This window comes from Pholis gunnellus (genome assembly GCF_910591455.1).
Source record: "Pholis gunnellus genome assembly, chromosome: 17".
Classification (NCBI taxonomy): domain Eukaryota; kingdom Metazoa; phylum Chordata; class Actinopteri; order Perciformes; family Pholidae; genus Pholis; species Pholis gunnellus.
The window spans coordinates 15,997,587-16,021,487 of NC_136544.1; the positions used below are offsets into that span (position 1 = coordinate 15,997,587).

At 42.2% G+C, this 23,901-nt stretch overlaps 2 protein-coding genes across 5 annotated transcripts; one reads left to right on the top strand and one right to left on the bottom strand.

Annotated features, from left to right (window-relative positions):
• Positions 1 to 2,578: 2,578 nt before the first annotated feature.
• On the bottom strand, positions 2,579 to 22,369 carry LOC306709185 (phosphoribosyl pyrophosphate synthase-associated protein 1). Of its 4 annotated transcripts, XM_079177246.1 has the most exons (12): positions 22,045 to 22,369; positions 21,854 to 21,906; positions 21,453 to 21,519; positions 21,155 to 21,327; positions 20,861 to 20,976; positions 20,691 to 20,746; positions 20,446 to 20,591; positions 19,577 to 19,618; positions 17,521 to 17,591; positions 16,943 to 17,089; positions 16,197 to 16,375; positions 2,579 to 2,833 (listed from the first exon to the last, which is right to left on the bottom strand). In XM_079177246.1, exons 1-11 carry the CDS (start codon positions 22,125 to 22,127, stop codon positions 16,217 to 16,219), a joined length of 1,113 nt encoding a protein of 370 aa, XP_079033372.1. In that variant the 5' UTR covers positions 22,128 to 22,369; the 3' UTR covers positions 2,579 to 2,833; positions 16,197 to 16,216. The 4 variants fall into 4 exon arrangements, with proteins under 4 accessions (XP_079033372.1, XP_079033371.1, XP_079033373.1 ...); XM_079177245.1 differs by lacking the exon at positions 2,579 to 2,833 and having other exon boundaries at positions 15,730 to 16,375; XM_079177247.1 differs by lacking the exons at positions 2,579 to 2,833; positions 19,577 to 19,618 and having other exon boundaries at positions 15,730 to 16,375.
• Positions 10,734 to 12,176, top strand: LOC306709502 (ras-related protein Rap-2a-like). The gene has a single exon (XM_079177679.1). The coding sequence runs from the start codon at positions 10,826 to 10,828 to the stop codon at positions 11,450 to 11,452; it is 627 nt and encodes a 208-aa protein (XP_079033805.1). The 5' UTR covers positions 10,734 to 10,825; the 3' UTR covers positions 11,453 to 12,176.
• Positions 22,370 to 23,901: the final 1,532 nt, after the last annotated feature.

The following is a 23,901-nucleotide window of genomic DNA, read 5'->3' on the forward strand; positions in this document are numbered from 1 at the left end:
TTCTAATCGACAGCAAAAGAGCAGCAGCAGCAGCATCAAAACCATCTATTCTACGGTTATACAACCTTCCAATTATTTTATGTAACCGTGGTTGTTCAGGCTCCTCCTCTCCGCTCTGATCCTCGGCATCCTTCCGTCTGTGGATCCTGAGCACCATCACCTCATGCAGTGCATGCACAACGCTTACTGTGAACACTCAAAAGCTCTGCAGCGATGTGGAAGATGTAATCAGGAAGGCGTCGTCTTAATAGTCAATCAGCTGGATTCAACTAAATTAGAATAATTGTCTGAAAACCCATGCAGTGATGATACGGAACGATAACTCTATTACTTTGCTACATTTCCAATGTATTTCTCTCATAAGGCACAACTGGACATGTGTAAAGGAATACATCTCCATCCATTTCAAAACATGTATCATATTTCTTTACTTTCTTTCCACATCCATTGAGCCTTTTTTTCACGTTTTAGTGTCAATGGTCTTTGACTTTGATATATTATGTTGGGTGTAATGTTGCTATAACTGTATAATATCTCTAACAGTGGAAGTGCAGACATACACCGTTCATAGTTTGCAGGATACGTTTATATTTTTGGTACAGACCTGAGGAAGCACGGGCTACGTTGCCATGGTAACAGCTAATGAGGAACCAAACAAACAATTCTACGTCCGTGAAAATAAATGTAATCTTCGTTTCTACTTTCATGTCTACTGAGACGGAACGCAAACCACAAATAAAAACCATATTCAGGGATCAAATGCTTTTCAAGAGCAACGTCAGACGTCTTCATGGACTCACTGGTGATATAACAATAGATATTCTATAACTATTATAACACAAGGTGAATAATAATAAGCTTCTGAGTTACATGAGATATCTTATAATTGGAAAGTCCTTTCCAAAGTTTAATATTATTCTAGTTTAATTCATTTTTACAGATAATTAAACAAAAATAATCGTATTATTTTCTGTCGCCCTCGATTAACCTACCGTATATAGACTTGTTTTATTGTTATTGTTTATTTATCATGTCCAACTACATATATATTTAATTAATTTGCTCGTCATATTTAATTTGATTGACATTAACTTTTGTACGCGTGTTAAAATGCTCATGACCTGCTGAACGTCACGTCAACGTTGTTCACAACGTTCAATCAAATAATTAGAAATAAAAGCTTCATGGGAACGTCATGACCGGAGCATTAAAAAATAGACAAGAAGGTTATTTACATTTAATTAAGTTTGTTTGTTGAGCAGGACTATAACAGACCTACACGGGCCTATTTCAACAACACGTTTGTCCTCCTGATAAAGATGCATTCGGCACTCGCCCGTTTTTTGGAATCTTTCTTTGAATAAAGATTGAACTGCTTCACCCAGAGTAACGCTATCAGAGGGAAACCAGGTGTGCTGGGTCCGCTGGAGTCTACAGTCGTCCTATCGGTAGACGTGGCTGATCACATTACTACCCATTATCTCGCTGCATTACACAGTCAAACAGAAACCAACCAGCTGCGCCTGCTTGATGAGCTTCATGACACTCAAAGAGTTTTTACACTTCCGCCTCAGAGGCAGAGTGCAGTGTTTGTGTGTATGTCAAGTTAGAGATGGAGTGTGTGTGTGTGTGTGTGTGTGTGTGTGTGTGTGTGTGTGTGTGTGTGTGTGTGTGTGTGTGTGTGTGTGTGTGTGTGTGTGTGTGTGTGTGTGTGTGTGTGTGTGTGTGTGTGTGTGTGTGTGTGTGTGTGCAGTCTGCAGCTGACAGCCCAGTAACATTAGGACCTAGACTGGGAAATCAGGCGAAAGGTCACAGCTGAACTCACCGACTGCTGAGGAGGAGGATGTCATTGCTGATTCAACAAATTCAGCTCTGTGTACCAACAATGGAGACCTCTGTGTGGTGCTCAGTGTGTGCATTTTTTTAAAGTTTAAATGAATTCTCATTTTGGCTGAGGGGAAAAGAGGTGGACATATTCTTAAATAATTAAACAGCAGTAATTTTGTGAGAAGATGTTCAAGCTCAATGAGTAAAAGGAGATGTTTGTGTATTGTGTTCATTTAAAGTACAGCAGCTATACAGTATGTTTAAGAACTGACGGTGTTGTTGTGTCTCGTATAGCTAACAGGATCTAAATGGCTAAATCTGGTAGCTTGGTAGCTTAAGAGGCAAGTTAGGGGCGCTATATCAAATAAAACTTAACAAAATTTGTTTGTTTCAGCAATTCTAAGATATGAAATGATCTCATTATCATGAAAATAAGAATAATGAAATGACATCTTTAGTAATGTGTAGAGTTTAAATAATTACTTGAATTAAATTCTTGTTTCAAAACATTGTACAATAAAAAAAGAATGTGAGTCTTGGCAGTGCGCCTTCCTCCATTTCAGTCCAGCATGCTAATGTGACCCTGGCTGTTGCCTGAGCGTAGTTGTGCTTGGAGACGGAGTTAACCTTGAAGAAGGGTTGAGAGGCACAAACCAAAGGACTTCAAAACAATAGATGAGAGAACATGTTTATCTTGCACAGGGCAGAATGTGCTGGAAAGCAAACAGACATCTTTGAAGTCTTTCTCAGTACCCGTGTGGTTTATTACTCAACATCACCTAAGGTGGCACGTTGCATAAGTTATTCATGACTAAATCATTTAGATCACAAAGCTGCCATTGGTTATCTCCATGTTTTCCACTCCACAGAAAGCTGACAGCTCTTCTACTTCTGTGTGACCGCAATAGATTTGTCCCAACAAGAGGTTGGCTGTGACTGAAGGACATCGGTTGATCTGCAGCACGATGTACCAATCCCTGCACCAGCACTCCTGTCCGCTTAGATCCTGGTTCACAGAGATCAGCAGAAAAAAAACATTCAGGTCATGCAATTTTTCTTTTTTTTAAGGTTATCTGATGACGTTTTTTTGCCTTAGTTGGAAAGGACAGCTAGAAAGGGGGAGAGAGAGGAGACAACTTGCAGCAAAGGGCTGAAAAGCCAGATTGAACCCGGGCTGCATGGTAAGAGCTCTGCCTTGGAGCATGCATGGGAGGCGCCGGCTCTACCAGGTGACCTACCGTGGGCCCTTCAGTCTGAGTCTGTATGTGCTCAGAAATCAGAGAGAGGAGGACCACCAACCCTCGGTTGGGCTCACTTTCTGCAGTAGCATGAAATCATGGTGGAATTAACAAAACAGGAATTAATAGCACATTGCTCTCACCAGATGAGTGACAACAGCGCACTAAGAAGAAATGGGGTCTATAGCAAGAATCACATACATACATTTACAACTTTGAGATAGCTGGCCTTAGCAGCGTCGCAGCTACATAATGTGTGAATCACACGCTGTGTGTAAGGCACCAAACGCCATGGGGGACACCCAAGCCTGGCCATTATAACGCTGCCGTGAACATTTCAGGAAAGAACGGCACTAAAAAAGGCAACAGGAGTCGGGGGCAGACAAGAGAGAAATAATCTACGGGATGAGTGGTGCGAATCGCTCGCAGGTATGTTTAAAAATGTTCATTATTTCTGGCATGTACAGGCCATCAGGCAAACCAAGTCAAATGTGGTCACCGGTGGGCTGCTGCGTCTGTGGGTCGCTCAAATGGATTTATACATATTTATCTATTTCTATATCGTTACCGCCGGCCCCGGGGCTCCAGCACGGCCCCGTATAACTTATAGTAACCCGGAGAGCGGCACTGTCAATGTGGAACTGTAGAATAATGTCATACATGCAGATGTATAAGAAACCGATCTGGATTCTGTCGGCATCCTTTTACAATATGTTTGTACCTTAGGTGACTCGTCAGTGTGCGGCTATAATTATGCAGTCATGCTGAGAGTTGTACTGTTGTACTGTCGTGTTTTTGAGCTGTTAAACCATCATTCTTAATGCTCCGATAATTGCTGAAGTTTGAAAACATATTTACCTCTGCATGTGTTTGTTACTTCCCCTTCAAAACTCAATGCTGTAATTCGTGCATGGAGGCACCAAGAGGGAGATACTGACTGAAACACAAGATAGACCGGTAATAATATACAGTGTAACATATTCTGGTTTTGTTTGATGTGTAACACTGATAATGGGAGGGGGGCTGCCTGTATACAACGGTGACCTTTTTCTACAGTACCAACAGAGCAGGTGGTTCTGTGTGGGTCTTCATGGAGCACCGATCTTCTCATAGCCATACAGCCGATGGCTGAATCTGAGAAAACCTCAGTTAAGACCACTTGAAATTTAAATTGAATGTTGTAATAGGACTTTGATTAAAAACCTCTCTCTCCCTCCCTCCCTCCGTCTCTCTCCGTTTCTCTCTCTCTGCTCACACAACAAACTAGCAGGGGGGAAGGTCGAGCTCCACCACCTCCAGCTTTCCTCCTCGCATCTTATTTTATGCTAATTCTATGCTGATTTCATTTGCATACGCTGGTCATGGTGTTTCATGAGATGAAACTGAAAAAGAAAAGTAAAATACGAGGATTCAACCAACTTGCTTTCATTACATGCAAGACTACATTTTACTAGCTTCTGAACCTTTGAACCTATTTTAATTTCAATCTGGTGTACTGAGAATATCAAAGTGTTAATTCTATTAAACTTTATCATAATAATTAAATGTGACATTACTGTTTGACTGGTGGGGCTAATCAAAAGGCAGAGAGAGAAGTACTCGGTATGCCGTGCAGCTGGCTTAGTATCACACGCTGGGGCTCCAAATTTGATTCACGGATTTATAAAGTAATATTCACAAAGGTCAGTTTGCTAAACCCTTTTCTCCTACAGCGATGGGCCAATCATTACTTAGCAACCGTATAGTTATATAGCTTGGATGGTGAAGTATCTTTTAATCACCTTCCCAAAACCAAAAATGCAAGAGCGAAAGTGTAAGGACCGGATTAAAGTAGCATTTTTTCAAGAAATCTGCACAATTTAGCTGTTACCCATGATTACCCATCATTATTAAACGTGAAGAGGAGTTCATTGGGACGTTCACCTTGTTTTTGTCACATCCTAATCTATCAAAGTGTTAGTGTTAGTCCTCCACTAACAAAATTCACCGTGACACACATTACTGCAGCCGCCTGCAGAGAGCACACGGCACATACTTAAGCAGCAACACTGGTAACAAATATGAATAACCAGAGGGCAAAAGGTTTCTGTGTAAAAGTCTGTGTGGAAAATATTGTGCAACGGCTTAAAATGTAAAATTGGGTCAAAAGAAAAATAAGAGCAGCAACAGCTCTGGTTTCACACTCCAACGAATGTATCCTATTAAAAAAAAGAAAATCGGTGCGGTCTATAAATATCAGAGTACATTTTCATCTAACTAACCCTGATGTGATGTTCTGAAAATAAAACTTAAATGTGTCTGGGTCCCGATGCTGCTTCCCTGATGCTTTGGACAACAACTGAAAACAGGCTTTGGAACTCTGAACCTCACAATAACGAGCACAGCGGGGCACATAACGTGTGTGTGTGTGTGTGTGTGTGACGTTCTCTTGCGGCTTTATTTTTGGGATCCTAACACTGTGGCGCACATTGCAGTCAAGTGCGGGTTCCCGCCCGGTGCGTTGGGGGTGTGCCAAACATACTTTTGGTCATTTCAAGTGTCCAAGCTGTACATGCATCAAAAACATGACATTCAGCTCCAAAATGAAGCTTTAAATGACTTCACTATTACATGTATTGGGAATGGAAAACAACAAATGTGAAAAAGGATACCGCTACCTGACATTTCACTCAAACCCAAAATAAGTACCTGCTGCTTTTCTCCCCTCTTACGCGGCTGCCCTCCCCCCACCTCGAGGCCACAGTTTGCATAACAAAGTCCTCGAACATCCAGTCCAAGAGGTTTTTAGCTTCATCGTGGGATGTTCTGGCTAAATAATGCGTTTGTACGCGTGTCTCCCACCGCCCGGGGCTTCTCTAATGGCCAGTGAGCGCTGCAGACCCCTGATGCAAGCAAAGACTCCTCTTCAAATCATTATTAAACTGGACACAGAAGAGAAGCTGCCAGAGTTGTCTCGACATATATAATGTTGACCCTGGAAGATGAAAGAGGAGACACTATGTTGATGTAGAAATGAGGATTCAGGCCCAAAACATTTGATAACTGTGTTAAATGACTGGTGTGTGCACCTTAAAGGTTAATATCTCAATTTAGAAAACAACCACACACACACACACACACACACGCACACGCACACCTACACACACACACACACACACACACGCACACGCACACGCACACGCACACGCACACACACAGAGCCTTTCAACACTGCTGGCAACATGCTCCCATCACCACCACCACACCTCTCTTATCCAGGACATGATGTTCCAGAGCCAAAGGACAATATCAGAAAACCTGTCGCCAAACTTGAGGAGGAGGAGGTTTGAATACACACTCATTAGAGCCACCTGCATGTGCGCTCTCAAAGTCACAAAGCCACTGAACGAACAGAATGGATCAAGAGAAATTAGTGGGCCGGTGTCAGTGGGCTTTTGTGGTCTGTACTTGTTGTTGACATGCATTATAAAGAGAGGTCTGTAATTTACAGGATACGTTCTAGATTAGGAAAAATGTGAGAGCGAGTTAAGACAAAATCTCTGGATTTATTATCCCCACTTTTCAGCATTTGCATTGACCTCTTTCTGGACAAACACTGGCAAAAGCTAGAGCCAAGACAAAGCAATATCAAGCTGCCAAAGTCGATCCCTAAGCCGCGTAGTTCTGGCCTTTTAAAAAGTAACTGAAATGTCTCCACGGGGAAGAATCCATCCAAAAATGTGCTGTTAGATCGCTCCCTCGTCGAGGCCATTATGGATGTGTCGCGCTGGGCCTGAGGAACAGTCTGCAGAATCAGACCTCAGAGATAAATCGATGTCAGGCGATGTTACCGTCACTGTTCATCCCCTCAAAAACAGTGAAACAGTCCATTAAAGTTGAGCTTATTTCGGCTGAAACCCTCCTGCAGTTGATGGAAGGAACCTCTACAAATGTTTTGACATGCGGCCAATAAAATTCTGTTTGAATGAGAACAAACTGTACACTCCTATTCTGCTCTTTACGTAGCAATGTAATGGGATTAATTGCTTTCTTAAGCAATCAACCTCACATTTAATCCATCGGCAAACAACCTGTGCAGACCCAGAGTCTGTTCAGACTTCAGCGTACTCTCCACTGGAGTGCGGTCCTTAAATTGCCCACTTAGCTCAGCTGTAAAGATCAAATGACTTTACAGCACGGTGCAGCGTTTCAGGGGTCAGCCTCCTTAACCGTTTATGGTACATCTGTGTTTATTTACGCCATACATTGCATGCCCACATTAGCAATTACTACAAGCTCTTTTTGGACTTAAAGTTCCTGCATGCAGTGCAAACTTCAAATGCCAAGTTTAGGACTGGTGGCCTTCTCACCCGCGTACACGTCAGAGCACACGTCAGTGGCACTGCACCAACAAAGTGTGACGGGGCTGTTTTGACTGACGGGCCACTCGTTCCAACACACCCTGCTGAATACACACACACACACACACACACACACACACAGAGAAACAAAGCACACACAGATACAATATCCAGTACATACTGTACATGCCTTCGTCCTCCAGCTACTGTTTCATTATTAACTATTAATGGCTGATCAAACACCGCTGAGTAACTTAAGTAAATATCAAGTGCCATCTCCTCCTTTTTCTGGGTGTTTTCCTTCGAACAGTTTGCCGAGTAATCCACAGGTATACCGAATAAACCTCCCTTTCTTCTTTCATTGTTATTCTTTAATTTGCCACGGGTGAGCAGTGTGCAAAAATAATACTTGATCAACAGAGCACTCGGTCCCGAGAGATCGTTTCCGTCCACTGTGCCCAAATAAAAAGCCTCGTATACGCTCGAGCACAATCTGTTCCTTCACCACAGCCAGTCACCATAACAGACTAGCACCTCGCAGCCAGTGTGGGGGACCAGCAGCTCAAGACTGCAACACAGCCCAGGACAACGCCTGCTGCTAGAACAACTACACACATTTCTATAAATCAAAATGGTAAAAAAAATGTCTCGAGAGCGAGATGCGCAGGAAAAGATGGCACGTATTTAAAAACAAGACCGGTCATGTCAGCGGCTCGTTTAGCAGGTTAGCATGGCAGCAATAAAACAACAAATGAATACATAAACAGCGGGTTGATTGTTGTCTTCATGTGGCTTAAAAGAAATGTCATGCCCGGGTCACTCCGTCTGCGTGTCCGTGGCAGACCTTTTTAATATTGGCGCCCATGTTAACAGGTTAGAGCAGCCACATTGAACATGTGATGAACATGAATAAGATCTGGTGCCCTCAGAAAATGTCACGTGATCATTTAAATCCACTATTACATAAATGGAAAGAATATGGCCTCGCAGCAAATGTACCAAGAGAGGATCAACACTCAAGGACAACAAAGAGAGCAAAGGAGGAGCTAGAAAGCCTCATCTCTGTCCACACGACCACTTTAAGCTGTACGCTCTACAGACATATAGGTTTTATAGAATTTAAAGCTGAACAAATCATTATTTCTACATCAACAATGGATCAAATGATCTTGTGTAATGTCGCCTGTGAGAATCCACTCATGTGGCTGTAGTTTTCCTCATTTCAGACTATTATTTTGGGGTTTTATAACCCTGCAACTTTCATGTTTTGGTTGAGTCTCACAGCGCTCAACAACATTGTTTTCAGCCACATGAAGGAGCAGAAAAATCCCAAAACCTGACTGAAGTCTATAGCTGCCCAGCACAGATTGACAGACAGGCAGCGATGTGACTTTACACAAAGTACTACCTTCAAAGTGTACATCTGAGGGTGCTGCAATATATATATGAAATGTGTACAGGCTCCCATGCGGGACCCTGTCTTACTGTGTTTAATGAAGTGAAGAACCTGACAGACGGAGTCATATTGCTCAGAGGCTTTGAGACCGGTTTGGTCTCAGGGAGGGGAGGAAGCCGAGGTCAGGGAGGCCAGAGTTGACATTCCAGAGTCCCTTCCTGAGAGTTTATGAAATGCAGAACGTATAACAGCAACATCAGGACAATTATTCTCAAGAGAAAACAGTCTCTGCGGCAGTTACACAGGTTTGTAATCCGTTTGAATATATATATAATCTTGGCACAGACAGTGCAATCCAACCTGAACAAGCCAAGAGGAAGTCACACGTTTCCCCATAATTCAAAAATCACATAATGTGTTGAAATATGGGGACATGAAGTGTGCTTTCAATATGCCTAATTAGCCAATGTACCACATTACCATTCTCCAGAGGGAACCGTTGGACTCATAACGAATGAGAGCTCTAATAACGTGCACACTTCTACTCATAAATCCCTTTTAGCTCGGGTAATGGCTTCGGTGGTATCTTAGCAACAAGTGGCAAAGTCTGAGCACAGAGAGCACGTGAGAGATCTCTGTACGATAATAATAACTGTAATATCGTTCTTACTGGATTTAATGCACACCATGAGGCGGTCCAGTTGACATTTGAATCCTCGCAGCACAATGATGGAGACAATATTAAACACACTCCTTTCTTAGAGGATCAGAACATCTGTCTGCCTCCTCACGCCACGTGAGCAGAGCGTCACATAAGACATCTCTTTGTCATTTGCACATTTATGCACATAAAACCAGCAAGAGCTGGAGAAATGGCCGCTGAAATAAGTCTATATAGAAAAAAAAAAAAGAGCTAAGATCAGCCTGCGAGTAACAAGATTGTACATTATATAAAAAAATGTAGTCAGCATCCTCACGATTCTCTCTTTTTTATTTTTATTAAACTGTAAAAGTAAGCTGGTTCAACGTCTTCAGACACGGTTAAGTATTTGTTCTGGAGTATTCATTCGGTATACTTTCTACTTTTCCTAAATTTTTACCCATAAAATGCAAAAGTGCCCGTGACAAAAACGTTGCAGCTCTTCTGGAGCTTTCGATCATACCACCAGATCTTCATCAGCAGATGGAGGAAGACCATGTCACGAAGATCCTCAGAGCAGCTACCAAAAGAGACCGAGGATGCTTTGTCAACGGCTGTCTCCATATAAAAAGGTAACATATCATTTACCTCATCGATGTGGAATTTTCACAGAATGTTGAATTGTATATTTCATGATTGAAACAAATGAGCAATTGTTTTAGTTTTTCTCAGTCGACGTTGAATTCTGCATTAAATGGAACCAATAACCAAACTAATTCAAACAAATGCTTCACTGTAGTTCCTTTAATGATCCGAGCACGTGTTCAAACATCTGCACATTTAACCAACTACTGTAACTGATTTACAAGCATTGATCAAAGTGTGAGATGAATGATTCATTTATGACAGTAAGTATGAAACAGACTGCACCATCTCTGATCTTCAGTCAGAAACTATCCACGAGTGAAGTCTGCATTGCACGCACGCACGCACGCACACACACACACACACACACACACACACACACACACACACACACACACACACACACACACACACACACACACACACACACACACACACACACACACGAAAGCACTTCTCTCGTCCATTTTTTTCATTCTTACTCTTCTCGCTTTGCATGAGTGTCTGTGATTGGTCTGCTGCAAGCTCAGGGTGCGGGAGATGCTGCCCTCTCCTGATTGGCTGAGAGCAGAAGGGGGCAGGTCATGTGTGTGAACATAAATAAAAAAAAGTGCAGCCCTGACAGGCACACTCGCATGCACCTGCTATCGTCACCATCCTCTTCGACAGGAACTGCATCCAGCTCCATCACTGACATCAGAACAGTTCTCGGGACAAGGATCCACAGGAAGAGCTCATCATGTCTTTTGAGGTGAAGGAGAAGACAGAGGTGCGTCTCGTGTTTTTGGGAGCGGCTGGAGTTGGGAAGACAGCCCTCATCCAACGCTTCCTCAAAGACACTTTTGAGCCCAAGCACCGGCGCACAGTGGAGGAGCTCCACAGGAAGGAGTACGAGGTGGCAGGTGTCAAAGTCACCATCAACATCATGGACACCAGCGGCAGCTACTCCTTCCCCGCCATGCGCAAGCTCTCCATCCAGAACAGCGACGCCTTCGCCCTGGTGTACGCCGTGGATGACCCAGAATCCCTGGATGTGGTCAAGAGTCTGCGAGACGAGATCCTGGAGATCAAAGAGGACAAGTACACGCCTATCGTGGTGATCGGCAACAAGATAGACCGCCGCAACGAGCGCCAGGTGTTCAGCAAGGACGTGCTGTCCACGGTGGAGCTGGACTGGAACCACAGCTTCGTGGAATCCTCCGCCAAAGACAACATCAACGTGCTGGAGGCTTTCAGAGAGCTGCTCCAGCAGGCCAACCTGCCCAGTCGGTTCAGCCCAGCGCTGTGCCGGAGACGGGAAACCTTCCCCAAGGAGAGCGCCAAACGACCTCCTTTGAACAAGAACGACAGCTGCCTCATCGCATAGAGACGAGGAGGCAACGACGCCTAAAGAGACGGAGAGAAAACCGCCCAAAAGAGACTGAGAGGGCGGTGTTGGTGGGGAGATACCTACCCAGAGACAGTGTTGATAGTGTTAAGACTCTGAAACACTGAGGTCTGTTAACTATGTATCAGGCTTGAAACCACTGGAGGCATTAAGATGCTGCAGTGAGGACGGGCGCGTAACCATGAAAGCAGACACCACCTAACAGACGTGGCAGAAGTGGTTGAACAACCGTTTGAATAATGCAAATAATGTGAATGTCTAAAATGAGGCTCAGTTTTCACTCAGATGTAATGTCAGGTTTCATCTTCAAGTGTTTGCGTTATTGGTGTTAAGAATGTGCAATAACTGTGAAGTGATGGGTATTTATGCAAACGTGTGTTTACATAAGATAGCTCGACGAGGAGAACAACAGAGAACGCTTAATGTTCTGAGAGCACATCAAACACTATGTTGTGAATTATTGTGCAGTCTGTCCTACAACTTGGACATTTTTGAATACATACTTGCTGGTGTTTTCTGTCTCTTTGTAACTAATAAATACTGTTTTTTTGTAGTTGGAGAATTTAAATGGTATTTCCTTTTCACAATAAAAGCACATCAGTGCTTATTTCAAGCTAAATAAATAAAAATAAAAAATTTTGCTAATACCTCCAGTCACATTGATGTTATTTCACTTTGCAGGTTATTTTTTTTCTGAGCAGACAAGGAAGTATGTGTGGTGTGTGTGTGTGTGTGTGTGTGTGTGTGTGTGTGTGTGTGTGTGTGTGTGTGTGTGTGTGTGGGGGGGGGGCATATAGACATTGGGAAATGATTGAGGTATGTTTTAGAGTACGTTATCACAGCCCACACTGAAAGGTGATGAAAGTAAAACAAAGCTCAAATAAAGACAGTTTGGATCGAAGGACTTAAATTGTTTCGTGCTGTCAATTGTATAATAAGTAATTCTGTCATATTTGTTCTTTAAATGGCGTATTCGATGGCTGTAATTCTTCTACAAGTTGCAGAGTGTTGACAAAAATGCTTCTCTTATCTTGAGAACAGAGCTGGTCTGACCAGAAATGTAAGTTTTGAAAAGTATAAAGCAGGAAGTGCTGCATCACTTCACCAGCCTGTCTGTATTTAAAGTGATTGGTGTTGATTGTAATCTATGTACCACATAAATCCCCTGAAAGCGGTATTTAAAATAAGTGGGTTATCCTGGTGAAATAAAGTCAGTTATGGATTTATTGTATTGGTCCAACACGTCGCTCTGTGCTGGGATGTACTGCCCCCCGGTGGTCAATATTTACTAATGCAGGCATTTCATGAATGTTCTCCGTGCATCAATATGAGGAAGCAAGTCTTAAAAAAATAAAAATAACCAAGAAAACTATATATGCTTCCTCCACTTCGGTCTCCAGTGACTGCTAGAATACACGAGTTAAAATAACACGATTCATGTAACTCTACAGTCACTTAAAGCACGACTGAAAATGCTGTTTTTTATACAATAAGTTACTTGAAAATATACAATTTAAAGTATTTAGAGTTTATTAAAATAACATAGAACATGGCTAAATGGATCAGTATATTCCGTTAATGACATATCGATGTTCTTCTTAAGTGCTGGTAACATTTCCAGACGGTTAAAAAGCCACACCGGCCCAGAAAGGGACACACAAAAAAGAAAAAGGTGTGCTTCCTCTTTCCAAAGAGTGTTCAGATACAAGGTGCATTGTTTCTACAGAATCAGACAAGGAAGTGACCTGTGACTATCAGATCTCTGCTTCCTCTTTGTGTCCCGTTTAAACTGCCGTCCCCGGTCGGTCCACAGCAGAACACAAACTGGTCGTTTCGGAACACGGACGGACGGACGGACGGACGGAGAGGCAGACCGTCTTCTTAAAGCTCAGGTGGGAACTCAACTTTCCATTCACAGGCGTAGACGGGCTTTAGGGAATGAAAACCATTCAAGTAACTCTCATGTAATGCAGAAACGTAGTCAACAGATTAGTTTCAAAGGCCGACTGAAGCAGAATTTGGAATTACTGCCATGAATGAGTGTTTCCGGGTTTGTCTCTGCTCCTAGACTTGGTCAAAGCTCCTCAGTGTTGTTCAGGTACCTGAGAAGTTCTGAACAAGTATAAGATCTCTGACTGTCTCTACATCAGGTGTTTTCATTTATGACGATGTCTAACTCAAAAGGTAGGCTCTCTCATATACCTATACAGTATTTTCAATTTTGAGTTACTTTGACTCTTATTACCTTTTCAGCTTTGGTCATCAATTATCTGCAGATAAGTCTACATTAAGACTGCTTCAAACAGTAAGGTGAGCAAATTAAAATGTGATTCAGAGCATCCGACATAAAGAGGAAAAGATCCAAAAACGGTCCGACTCCAAGCTGAATTAGTTTCTTAAAGTCACCCATAATGTAACCAAAAAGCTAATTTTTCTGCACTAAAATAAAACATTTCATCTATGAATCTTCCTGAAATCTTAAAGTTTCTGATCAAAATTTGATAGAAATAGGATTAAATAGTTTAAGCTTTAGATGTCTTCTGTCACGTTAATGCAACAATTGAATATGTTCTTTAAAGATCCCTATTCCAAACTACAGCCTAATATCTGACTTTATAGCAATAAAGTAGCAAACAGTCTAACATGTAGTGCTTTTTATAAGGTTCCTTATTTGGTAGAGACGAGGCACAGCAAGAGGCAACGGTTTTATTTTGATACACAGACAAAACGCCGTAGAGCTACACAGAGAGGTGAGCGTCTAAACGTACGTCCTCAACATCACAGACAAGCAAACAGAGACGTGATGAAGTACACCAACGACAGGGAACAGTTCAGCCTGCATAGCAACAGCATGTGATAGACAACCTCCACCTGCTCCAACACAACACCAGCGTGAGCATCTAGCGCTCAAACAGCCCTCAGGAGAAATCCAGTGTCCACAACAAAAATATACGGCAAAAAGCAAAAAGGCGAACAGAATGCTGAATGGAAGACAAACGTTTTTTTCAACACTTGGAATCGGATCAAACCCTCAAAAACACAGAAGAAGAAATAATAGTGCACTGGCTTATTTACTATATCTTCCTGAGCAAAAGGCTCCATCAGTATAGAAACACAGTAACTTCCTCTTAAGCATCACTTTGAAATGTACTAAGGGATGTTTTTATGTAGATAATCAACACCATACTGAGGGTTAGTGCCAATTTACATTATTGTTGGACAATTTGTCTGGTACGTCCAAGTGCTGCTGACACACTCGGGTTTCAAGAATTCAATGCCGGTTGCTGTAATACACTTAATACACGAGCAATACAAATCTCAAAATGAAGAAAATCAGATTGAGAACTTGGCTGCTTCTCGCATTTAAAAAAAAGAAAAAAAGAAAAGGTTGTGTACTGTGGATTACTGTCGCTAACCTCCAGCCGGGAGAATTAAGTTTAGAGCACAAAAGCAGCTTTTCAGTCACATCAGCAGATAACGAGAGTACTGTGATGAGGAGGAAGACCCGGCCGGAGGGTCACTCAAGCACTTAAATTAAGGAAATCCTCCTTAAAGGAAAACACAAACTAAAGAAATACATGAAGAAACCCGGCAGTGATGTTTAGTATTCCTGGTTTGTAGTTAGTTGGCTACAACGAGGCGTGTCCTTTTGGCTATTTATGTAATTCATATATATGTCACAGTTTACACCATCAGCCATTTAAAGGAGCACTATGTCAGAATAGCTATGTTCAGTCTGCTGCTGGAGAGATTATTTAAAGGGTCAGTCCATCCAAATAAGGAAACAGTCAAAATCAAACAGTGCTACAGTGTACGTTACCCATGTTTCTTCATCTGTGGTGTTTACATCTTTTAACTCCTCACCTTGAAATGTTAAAGTTACCTCGCTGTGAACATTGTAGATTATGTCCACTGTCAATCATTTGAGCCTCATGTTTCACATTTTCAAACAGCATATTGATGATTTGAGCATCATAAATGAAAAGACATTAAACTCTACTGTACTGTAGTTAACAGCAGGAAGCACAGACGCAGCAATAAACCAGAACTGTCCTCGGAGATAATTCTCAGAGGAAGTAGGAAAATATGTTTTGCTCTCATTTGGTTGAACTGACCCCTAATATACACAATATAAAACGATGATTCAGTCATTTCTACAGATGTTGAGAACCTTGTTGTGTCGCGTAGGACATTCTACCAAACATTCCCACAAATGGTGCAAAGACAGCTGAGTTTGTCCACTGTTGTCTTTGAGGTTGGAAACAAACCCCCCCCCCCCCCCCGTTAAACGCAAAGACATCACAGAGCGGCGCAGCCGGAACATGAGCGCAGGCAGGAGCCTTTGGAGAATGGTTGGTAAAGCATATAGTCCTGTTACTAGAGACATGTCATTAGTTATGGCGGTACCACAGTGCATGACTAAGCAACTTTTATTTAAATACAAATCTTTTGTTCAAGTGGGGAAAAGCAGCGAGATGCGGAGCGGCTTCGAAATATGACAGAACGCATCAAAACAATGAAAGTCATTAGTTTGCTTCTTTATCTTTTTAGATGCATTTCTCAATACATTTGTACACCTTTAACTTAAATAACTTTGGGTAATTCTTACTATTTGAACTTCCTTCAATGAATTGGGTAACATGTAATCCTGACACGAACACATTAGCATGACAGTAGCATGTTTATCTTTACAGCACCCGCCTTCAGTCACCGTCACACCCACCTCGCCCTCTCCGACGAGCTCTAATCGTCCACCGTGATGTTGCGGAACAAGTAAGCCATGGACTCTCCGTTGTGGATGCGGCGGATGGCCTCGGCCAGGATCATGCTCACATCCACAGTCTTGATTTTGGGACACTGTAGCTTCTGTACTTCATGGGGGACCGTGTTGGTCACCACCACCTGAGGGTTGAATGAGCACAGAGATTGTTGAGACGCGGTGCAGTTTCTTGTCGGACTGAACAGTTTTTAAAATGGCACAGTGACTTAAAACACTATTGTTTAAAAACTACACTTGTGTAGTCTTTTATTTCCTGCCTCCTTCACCTGTGAACTCTTAGTGTGCACGTGGTTTACAGAATTTAAATCTGAGAGATAAAAAAAAAAAAACTGATGGGACGGGACATTTTATAACTTTCCAATCCAGCAAGCAAAAAAAAGAAAAAGACAGTTTGACTAGACCGATTGTTTTCTGAACACTGGATAGTTAGGAGGAAGTGAAAATTGAAACTTAGTTTACAGAAATAGAACTAGCAATATAATGATCCTCTAGTAAAAGCAAACAACGCAGCTGAAAACTCCTCCATCAGGAGGAAGTATCATCTTTTACATTGTGTTCATAAAGAACACGACGAGTGCTAAAGAGGAACAGTCTCAGCCGTTACCTCTTTAGCTTCCATGTTGATCGTGTACAGGTTTAGAAGCACCACTTGTACTGACTAAAGCGAAACCCTTTTGAGGCGTCCTCACCTCATCGATGGCTGACTCCTCGATGAGGCGCGGCGCGTCGGCAGACAGTAAGCCGTGTGTGGCCATGATGTAAATCTTATAGGCGCCTCTCTCTTTCAGGATCTCAGCAGCGGCAACAAAGTCCCCGACATCATCTATGATGTCGTCCTGGAAGAAGAAAAGGAAGGATACTGGTTTGTTAACTTCTCTGTCACGGTGTCTCTGATCAGTGGGCTGACTTATAGTAACGTGAAGTAGATAGTGGCAGGAACTTATGAACAACACTATTTATTGTGGCCATAAATAAGAGTTAAGGGATAGCAGGAAATGCCAAAACATCAAGTCAAGTGTGTTGACTCAGGGTTGTCGGTTATACATGAAAATTCATCGTTAGCCACCATCAGCTGGTCATACCAGACCACATTAGGCTGCAGCAGCAAAGCACCTGTTTTCACTGAATCGAGCATCTGTATGTTTTACTGCCTGTGAATTAAACGCCATAAATGAGACTTAAAAAAAAAAGTTATAATTACAAGACGGCAGAGCAGCTGACGGCTCAACCACCGCCGGCTACAGAGAGTGAATTCACAGCATCTCACCACAATGATGGCGATCCTGCCTCCCACGTCTCCGACTACAGTGATGGGAGGTTTCTCCTTGGCCATCATGACTGAAAAGGAAAGCAGGACGGGTTACCTGCGAGAGCACTTTGGGAAGCGATGTGCGCCGCGTTTCATCTTGTTGAAGACAAATCTCAGTAGATTGGGTAAATTGGGTTTGAGAAAAAGTTTTGCGATTTAGGCAAATCTGCCCCCTGGATTATGTAAATGATTTGTAAAATTGATGTTAGATTAACAATGCTGTAATAAATTAAAAATGGCAATCAACAGTTTCAATTATTTCCCCCCATTGTACCCCACCTAAGAGGGCAAGAGACTGAAATGCCAAACTTAGTACAGCACATGCCATGCAAAATCAAATGACCGGGTTTTCTGCCCAGGATACCCAATCAGCTGCCTGGACACACACACACACACACACACACACACACACACACACCCTCAGGCTGTGGCAGGCATATGGCAGCAGTGTGCATATGGACCACACAGTCTTATTTCACAACAGTGGCTGACAAGCACTGATGAGGGTTTCTGAAAACACACGTGGCGATGTTCTGGGGTCAGTCCTCAGTCGAACATCACTGCTGGCAGCAACTACTTTTACATGCACACAATACTCCGCCTGGGACTCACATGCCAATCACAAGATCTTCTGAACCAATATCACACGAGAAAAAACAGATACGACTTCATTATTCATATCGACACAGCTTCATTTGTCATTGTGAGCCAGGTGGCTGTCCACCATCATAATACAGGGTGTATAAACATCAATACAATTACTTTGATTTAACGAGCTGTAAACACTCTGGTGTCCTGTAATTTAGTTGCAACGTTTCATTTTGCCAAGAGGTACATCAACTGTCACAACTAGAGACATTAAAAGATGAACAGTCTCCACCTTGTGGCAGACTTAAGAATGTGTGTATTTAACCTACAACTAAAATAAATTGCTCTACACACGCATATTTAAATGACCGCTTAAATACTTCTTTGGACACAATGTGCAGCAGCAAAGGAAGTTTTGTTGTGCATGTAAAACGTAGTTATTCAAAGGGCAGAAGGAAACAATCAACTGGTAAACAATCAGCCAGTCGAGCCGATCGTGAAGGAGAAAGTATAAAGAAGCCGATAAAGAAGAGACAGGAGGAGCATGCCTTGCAGAACACTTTGCTGAGTACCGGGAGTCTCGCAGCATCAGAACACCTGGCAGTGTCACACTCACACTTTACTCTCTCGTCACCAGAAACAACAAAAGCCATGTTGTTAGCAGTGCACACACACACACAATCATCTGGTTTTTACAGCAACAAGCTACCTGAGAAGTGTTTGGTCAGATATCATGATATTAGTTTCATCAACATTACCACCAATAGATTTAAATAGCTTAAATGATTTCATCAGCAAATTTCAACAACAAGTTAAGAATACGATGTCATTGTGATATCAGTGAAGTAGCAAACTAAAAACTTTGATTCGACTTTAATTCGTAAAACAACAATCCCATTGGTTAGGTTTCTGCTTCCCACCATTAGATGTTAGGGTTCAAAAGCATGCGCTGTTGTTCTCATCACATGCAGTTAGGATCAGCTGTGGAACACTGGGATTCATGTGGGTGCACCACGTGTTGATTGGCAAGATGAGTCCAGATATTTAAGGAAAATAAATAAATAAAAAAAACAAAAATTTGTATGTCTGTTTTGATTCATGGATTTCAAAATAAAATCAGAACACAAAACAAAGAGGAGTTTGGCCATCTTGTAGAACGACTGTCTGGAACCTTAGAAAGGTGCAGTGAACATGTGAGTCAACATGCCATGCAGAGAGCAGAGCGCGGAGCGCACTGTACAGCTGCTCATTGAAAAGGTTTCGTCAATGCAAACCGTCTGCGCACTTTTTCATCAACTCCCCCCCCCTCAAGAATGCAGACTGTAATTCCACAAGATGCAACACAAACCCTTCTACACATGCACCATTTGAGGAACCATTTGAAGAGGAGTCATTTCATAGATGTAAGTTATGTTTACGGTCGTACTTGGGAGCTCTATGCCGGGGAACGGAGCTTGTTGTTTGCCTGCTATTACCAACAAATAAACACCACGTTAACACAAAATGCACAAATATTTGACATGACAAACACATGAGGCCAAGACTTGGAAAATCCTCTCGCTAGTTTTGACGGAAAGTTTAAATGTTTCACGGCAACGCAATCGGACTCGTTACGTTTGAACTTATGTCTTTTGAATCAATTAATAAGCAAGTCACTGTTCCATTGGAGGATGTTTTAAGTCAAGGGTGAGAATAGAAACACAAGAAATATTTTTACTGAATAATTAAAAACGAACACAAATACGTCGGGAGTCATTTGCCAATGACACAATCACTCGATATTTTCTCAGACTGAACCATTGAACCGGCGTTACCGGGAATTAACACTGCACATATGTTCAAAGCTATGAGCCAGAGTCACGCTAGCGTTTCTCACCAAAGATAAATAACGGCATGGGCCAACAAATGGGCATGGACTAGGATTATAGGTTTTGTAAGCATGTCACTCTTAGGAAGTTAGGAGTTGCAGCTGGCGGAGGATGCAGCATGAGTAGATGTGGTGTATCGTTGGAATTAAAACATGCAGTGACACGGGAAATCCAGTTCTTGGGAGTATGGTTGATGGTACGAGTGAGAAACGGCAGAATCGTCAGCTCGACACAGGTTAGCACAAACAAACGCTGTATCGGGTTGGGATTTATATTATGAATGCAGTGAAGCTTCGTAAACTAGCAGAAGTAATTAGAAATGTCTGGCTGAGTCCGACCATGGTGTGACAACAATTAACAGGGATATGTTTATCTATCAACCTATTCATCTGCAAAATAATAGTTGTTTCAGAGTTGTTGTTCTTACGAGGAAGCTCCAGTCCGGTGTGTCCTGTGGTGTTGCGTACACACGGTGGGGAGTGTCGTCCATCGGCCATGTCCGACTCTGAACACTGAGCCTCGCCGTGAATCACAGCCAGACCCAAACGCAGGCGCTCTGCATAGGACTGAGCCCTGGAGACAAAAAAAACCCAGAGAAAACATGCTTATTCACACATATTTAGTCACATAAATAGCAACGGACATACTAAAATAAAAATTGCATCGGTTTACCTCTTAGCTGCTGATGGGGACTTTGCCACGATGATGGCATTTCTGTAATCAGGAATCTGACGGGACAAAGAAAAGACAATGTTTGTGTCAGACCGATTGGATTAATAGTTGGGGTTCCCAACGCCTGCACTCAAACACACACACATTAGACAACCCAACGGGCTGCTCACCTCTTCTTGGATGTACTGAATCAAGAAAGGGGAGGCACGCAAGTTGTCCACTGGAAAGCTGAAGAAGCCCTGGATTTCCTTCTGGTGCAAGTCCATGGTGATGATGTGCGTCAGTCCTTTTAGGGGAAGAAGACAGATTAACGCTCGTCCTCCCAATTAACAAGGTGCTTCCCCGTCAACAATGAGATCAATGTTCTGAGTGAACAAATCAAATAAAAAACCTGCAAACACAACACCACTGATGAAGAGACAGGTACACAAATCACAGGTTGACGCTCATGTTGTTCTCTTTACCTGCTTTCGCTAACATTGAAGCTAACAACTTGCTGACTATCGAGCCCCTCTTTCTCATCTTGCACTGTTTGCTGTAGGGAAAGTAAGGAATGACCCCGATGATGTTCTTTGCACACGACGTCTTGAGGGCGTAGGCCATAACCAGCAGCTCCATGATGGCCGTGTTGACATCTCTGGTTGCGTTGGAAAAAAAAAAAGAACAAAACATTTCAACTTTAGCTAGTGACAGCATAAACACTTTGACACAAGATTTCCCTTGCAGATGGTGATTTGAGCAGCACTCAGACATTGAACTCACCGCGGTATGGTCTGGATGATGAAGATAGTTTGTCCTCGAACGGATTCTTTCACATCCACTCTAGTTTCTGTTGTGATGGAAAGAAATGAGTCGCAATCAGTTACTGGACCGGTGCGCGTCACGTTGAGCTTGGTGGCAGCTGGGTGTTAAAAATATAAAGGAAGATATCCACAGTCTTGTCCTGCTGTGTATAATGGAGCGTGTACTATGCAAATCCAAATTTCTAATTATATGGCCTGATAATAAATGGACTACGGTGCATTTTCCTGATGCTACAGCTTCACCTCCAAAATAACAGTACATTTCCATACCATGCTCAAACATTGAATAGTCATCCCAGGCCAACATCATCTTTAAAAACATCAAAGTGAACATGTATGTTAACCGTTTGTTCCCCTCACCTCTGTTGGACTCCTGGAAGACCACAGACTTCCCCAGTTCGACTCCCAACCGCCTGTGAAGCACGAGCACACATTTACAGACAGAATGTAGCCAATTGTGAAAAGTAATGATTCATTCATTTGTTCATGCAAAGACACTAGTTAACATTAGCGGTCAGTAACGTTAGAAGAAAATGCGCAGTTGTGCTTACTCCGTTATCTTCTTGGCCAATTCTGTGCACGCTACGGAAGAGTTTGCGGAAAAGACGCGATAACCACTTTTAGCGATATTCATTCTCGCACTGCTGGTGGTTTGTTTCCGACTTTCTTTCTTATGACGTTGTCTTGAGCTAACTAGCCAGCTAGCTACCGCACAATAGCCTGCTAAGTGAGCTAATTACACAAAATAACCTTCAGTGTATGACATAAACTTAAGCTACAGCACAGCTACAAAACCAATTTTAATCACGGCCTTTCTACAACCAATTTGTCCGATTGTTTGCGGACAAACGGCTGATACCTGTTAGTTTGGGTAGCTAGCACCAGAGCCGTCTAATGAGAGTCACGTCTTCTTCTTTTTATTCAATTTAACGGCAGACTACAAACCAACGTTTAACGCCTCATGCCGCCACCTACTGTCCCGGAGTGTGTAACAACATGGCGTTATGACAGTTTTGTCATTTAAAGAGTATTAGATCATAATAAAGAGTATTATTACTGTGATTATTATCATGACTGCTGTTGTTGTTGTTTTTGCTATTAATAATAATAATAATGGAGGCATGGGGCTCCTAACCACACCAGATGCAGTACCAGGGACAGTATCTCTGAGTCTACCAGTCTCGCCAGAAGACAGCTGCCTTCAACTTTGACATATTTTTGCAACCAGAGGAGTAGCCCTCCTCATCCTCATCTGAAAATGCTTAAAGTCTAACTGTGTAGCGCACTGTTATTTCATATTTCTTGCTGATTTAATATCAGTGTGTCCATGTAAAATCATTTTCTTTAAATATGTGTTTAAATTCATATTTGTCTTATTTCAAATGTTAAAAACATTACGTAAACTGAGGAACGACAACGATTGAGGTGGCTTTTTACAGCAAAGCTACGGCTCCCTATTGTGGCTCTGAGGTGCAAAGCATTAGAAATAAACTCACTTCTTCCCCAGTGACACACAGCTGTACACATTTTTCATTGTCATTGTGAGTGTCAAAATTCAGTCCCCTCCAACATGATTCATGCCTGAGCTATTTATTGGAAACATTTTAAAGTGACTCAAAATCAGTGAGCTTCTTGTTGATGGTTGTGCTGTCTATATATCCGCTTGCTGTCAACGATGCCATCCTCACGCTATACAGGGCTTTCATGTGTGAAACCATAGCTGGAGCAGTATTGTCCCTGCAGCACCACAGCAGCCCATCTGAGTTGCATACAAAAAATCAAAAACACCATGGCATTACAAATAAATACAAAATAAAATGTCAATAAGCCTTTGACGTTCTGGAGGTTTGGACTCAGTCGCAGACAAAGACAAGGGGAGTAAAATAAAATGAAAGGTTTATTGCGGGGATAATGGGTGAAGAGGCTGAGATGGAGCTGCAGTCTCTCATCCACCACCACGTTGTTTCCACAAGCAAAGCACAAAAGCTTGACTAAAAGCTTCTTCTTTTTTTACCAACAAGCTAAAACAAAAGCTGTCTGTCTGTCGTCTGTATGAATGACATTGTACAACTGCAAAATTGTAAACATTACTGTTGCTGCTAGAAACAATATTTAGTATATTTACTTTAGTTTATCTAAACTATAACTAACTTCTAAATCTGTTTTTAATTTAATTGTTTTTAAAATTCTAAGTTTTTATAAGCAATTATTTAGTCATGATAAAGAACAGTAGAGAACAAGATTGATTAGTGTAGCTCCTTATTTAAAATCCTAAAGATACCTATCCTTGCTAGAGGGCCACCGTAGTTCTTCGACATGTTTGGAAACAGAGGAGTGAACGGAGGCGTTTGTTGTTAGTTGCAATATGCAACCCCACCACTAGATGCCACTCTATTTCACTCAGTTCT